The sequence below is a fragment of the Copadichromis virginalis genome, linkage group LG11 (genome assembly GCF_057382275.1).
Source record: "Copadichromis virginalis isolate Kocher_CV1m ecotype Utaka linkage group LG11, C_Virginalis_male_GT1.1, whole genome shotgun sequence".
Taxonomy (NCBI): domain Eukaryota; kingdom Metazoa; phylum Chordata; class Actinopteri; order Cichliformes; family Cichlidae; genus Copadichromis; species Copadichromis virginalis.
This window is the reverse complement of record NC_140628.1, coordinates 7,967,111-7,971,248: the sequence shown is the minus strand read 5'-3', so window position 1 is coordinate 7,971,248 and position 4,138 is coordinate 7,967,111. Positions and strand designations below refer to the sequence as shown.

Here is a 4,138-nt window from a genome sequence, read left to right as displayed (position 1 = left end):
ACACCCACCTCGGCCACTTCGAGTACCTTGTCATGCCCTTTGGTCTCACTAACGCCCCTGCGGTGTTCCAAGCCCTGGTGAACGACGTGCTCAGAGACTTCATTAACCGTTTTGTTTTTGTCTATCTAGATGACATCCTGATCTTTTCCAGAAACCAATCCGAGCACGAGACCCATGTCAGACAGGTCCTGCAACGACTCCTCGAAAACCGATTGTTCGTCAAAGGAGAAAAGTGTGAGTTCCACGTCTCCACCGTTGCATTCATGCATGCAGTTATGACATGGTCTGATTTTCTCACCCAATAAAGGAATATTTCATATATCATTCTACTCTTCATTCTATCAGACACAGTTTTCACAGCTCGTACGTTTTCCTTTTTACACATGTATGTAAACATTGAGCCAAATGTAATAATGCCAACGTATTAAACAAACAATATTTGTCTCTTATATATAATACATCTGTATATACACTGTCAAAGATACTCGACTTTGAGTGAAGATGTAAGGTGACAGGAAATAGCTGCAACTTTTGCAACTCTTTACTAAAGCTCAGAGTTCAAGTTCACTGCTGTAATAACTAATAACGATTAATATGGTAAATAACTTTGGTATTGGCCATATTATATTTACATTACCACAGAGAGATGATTTTAGTCTCATGAACAACATTAGCTAATTGTTATTTACTAACTAATCTTAAATGACTGTTCAGCACAGAAATGAGGCCCAACAATCATGTTTACAGTCCCGTGGTCTCAGCCTCAGATACTCAGCTAATCAAAGTGATGTCATGACAAAAATGAATGACCAACAAAACATTTTTCTCCTTCATTTCTGTCACACAAAGCTGTATGTAACGTGTCTCGCGGTTAGTATCATGGTTGCTAGGCAACCTGAACAGCGCGACAAAGGCCCATTTCACGAGCCTCTCACTTCCGCACTTCTCGTACTTGCAGTACTCACCGTACTATAAGTACCGTGCTCGTACTCCGAAGCATGCGGTCGCTGGATTGGGACACAGCCTGAGAGCTCCTCGATCCCGGATCGTGAGACTGCCCTTCAGTTCTCCAGCTTGCTACAGTGAAGTTAATTGTACCAACGGCTGCCTCTGTTATTTCCCGGCAGGAGTACGGAAGAAGACACGGCACGGGAGTCAGGGTCGCGCACGGAGATTTATTGCATAATATTTACATCACTGTAAATAAACGCAACTGCATTCATCGCACACAGTCCTGCGTTTTGGGCCCTATTTTCCCCACATCGCCACGGTCTGCCAGCGCAACCGTGACAGATAACTTCAAAGTCCTGCAAATGTAAAACTTGAAAAAGATCACAGCAGCTGAGGACACGTCGCTGTTGTATCGGGATTGTTTAACATTATTTAAAAGTAGGAATTTAAAAAATATCAACAAAGGGAAATTTTCAAACGTACACAGATGTGGACTGCCAGTCAAGCAGTTTATCTTCCTAACCAGAGACCTTCTTAAGCTCTTAACCGCTGCTCCGGATCAAAGCATTACGCTCTGTTGCGTCACTCGGTGACATCACAGTGAGCGAACGCTGCCATTGATCCAAAAGGTATAAATAGCCTGCTACACCCGCCTACTGACAGAACCTGCCAGCTTCATACTGCGGTCACATTGTTTTGCCCAGGTGTAAAACTTTAGATATATTTGTGAAAAAATGGTTTCGGATTCGTCTTCGTTGTCTTATGACAGTGATGAGGGTTTACAAACGAACGCCCTCATTCAAAGTAAAACATGTAAATACATGGTATATAAGCTCCTCGGACAAGGAAGCTTTGGGAGAGTGGTGGAATGTGTAAAATTAGACACTTTTGAAAGGGTAGCAGTCAAGGCAGCTAAAAGGGAATACAACGAGTTTGCTTGGAAAGAGGCCGCTGCTGTAAAAGAACTGAGTGTTCTGGATAGGGATCGGTGCAATTTGGTAAAGTACTACGAAGTTTTCGAGTACAAACATCGCACCTTCATTTCAATGGAAATGCTAGACATTAGTCTGCATGATTTCGTGACTAAAAGGTCTCCCGGTCCACTGGCTCTCTGTGATATTCGGGTCATTTTAAAGCAGATGTTTGTGGCTCTTACCGCTCTGAAGAGCAGAGGTATGATGCATGCAGACATCAAACCTGATAATATCATGCTTGTAAATCAGTCTCAACAGCCATATAAAGTTAAACTTATTGATTTTGGTTTTGCCACAAGTCCTGCAAAAATTCCACCTGGCACTATTATTCAGGCCCTTAGTTACAGGGCCCCTGAGGTCATGTTGGGCATACCGGTGACTGAAGCGGCAGACATGTGGACTCTCGGTTGTGTCGCAGCTTTTCTATACTTGGGCCACCACCTGTTTTTCAGCAGGTGTGAATATCAAATGATGCAAACTTTTGTTCACATGCTTGGTCAGCCTAATAAACGCATGTTACAGGAAGGGAGGTACAGTACGAAATATTTCTGGATGAGGAAAGGGATAATAGAACGCACATGGGTACTGAAGACACCAGCTCAGTATTCAGCATCTACAGGCACTGTGATCAAACAAAGTAATACAATCACAGAAAAATATGCATGCATAGATGATTTAGCCAAACACCACCCACAGCCAAACACAGAATCCGAAGTGGAAGACACAGCGGCATTTTTAAGCCTGCTCAAATGGATGCTGTGTGTGGATCCTCTAAAAAGAATCACACCTGTTGAGGGTCTGGGACATCGTTTCATTACAATGAAACATCTTCCTGAGGACCCTGCAGTAGATTGCTACACGAAGTCATCCTGCACGAGCATGGAAGTGTGCCCACTCCTCAGTCTAGAAAATGAAATCGACAGCTTTGTTACCACCAGTGAAATCAAAAGGAACAGCGAACAGAGCGGTGGGAGATCTAGACGGGCTTCCACTTTTAACAACTGTGTGAAAACAGCTAAAATCCAAAGAAACCGACAGAGAAGAGCAGCTGCACGCAAAAAGAATCAGCCTGCATTTCGCAGGTGGGCATGGCAAGAAGAAGATGACATGTCTTGTAGGCTGGGTGTCAAACAAAAGCTTGTTATCCAAATACCGCTGGTAGGATCTTACTCTGAATCCAGTGATTTAGATTCTAGCACAGAAAGTAGAGACAGCAGAGAAGGAATAATCACACCAAAGCCTCCGAAAGCTCAGCTTTCATTAGGGAAAAGGATCAAAAACTTTTTCGTAAAGTCCAGTGAAATCAAAAGGAACAGCGAACAGAGCGGTGGGAGATCTAGACTGTGTTCCACTTTTAACAACTGTGTGAATGCAGCTAAAATCCAAAGAAACCGACAGAGACCAGCAGCTGCACGCAAAAAGAATCAGCCTGCATTTCGCAGGTTGGCATGGCAAGAAGAAGATGACATGTCTTGTAGGCTGGGTGTCAAACAAAAGCCTGGTACCCAAATACCGCTGGTAGGATCTTCTGAATCCAGTGATTTAGATTCTAGCACAGAAAGTACAGACAGCAGTGAAGGAATAATCACACCAAAGCCTCCGAAAGGTCGGCTTTCATTAGGGAAAAGGATCAAAAACTTTTTCTTAAGGCTGTTTTGCTTTTCTTCATATGATGAAGAATCTTAAGATCAACCCTCCCCAACCGGTCGTGGCAGATGGCCGCCCCTCCCTGAGCCTGGTTCTGTCACAGGTTTCTTCCTGTTAAAAGGGAGTTTTTCCTGTCCACCGTTGCCAAAGTGCTTGCTCACAGGGGGTCATATGATTGTTGGGGTTTCTTTCTTATATTGTAGGGTCTTTACTCTACAGTATAAAATGCCTTGAGGCAACTTTTTTTTGTTAATGTTTTTAATGTACAAAATAAAATGTAATCAACTTGAATCAACTCTTACTCTCAAGTGTTTTTGTTTTGTCGCTGGTGTCACTGCCTCTCGGTCCGCCACTTTTTGATAAGTGTTAACCTGATCTGCTTCAGATTGAATTGATCGGGGCCCTGGTTGCTCCACAGTTCAACTTGAGGTGACTGGATGAGGGCTGGTCTCAGCACTGCGGTTCTTTGTTGTGTGGTGTGAAAATAAATGGCCAGCTCTTGTTCCCACTGATGCAAATTACGATTTCATGCAGTGAAGTCATAACAACAACCGGTTTAAACTGGT

The 4,138-nt window shown here is 43.4% G+C and overlaps 1 protein-coding gene across 1 annotated transcript; it reads left to right on the top strand.

Annotated features, from left to right (window-relative positions):
• Window positions 1-1,541: 1,541 nt before the first annotated feature.
• On the top strand, window positions 1,542-3,867 carry LOC146698010 (homeodomain-interacting protein kinase 1-like). The gene has a single exon (XM_085472944.1). The coding sequence runs from the start codon at window positions 1,686-1,688 to the stop codon at window positions 3,609-3,611; it is 1,926 nt and encodes a 641-aa protein (XP_085329070.1). The 5' UTR covers window positions 1,542-1,685; the 3' UTR covers window positions 3,612-3,867.
• Window positions 3,868-4,138: the final 271 nt, after the last annotated feature.

What these genes read in the sequence shown, in the direction of transcription:
- LOC146698010 (XM_085472944.1), top strand. Translation starts at nt 1,686, where the DNA reads ATGGTTTCGGATTCGTCTTCGTTGTCTTATGACAGTGATGAGGGTTTA.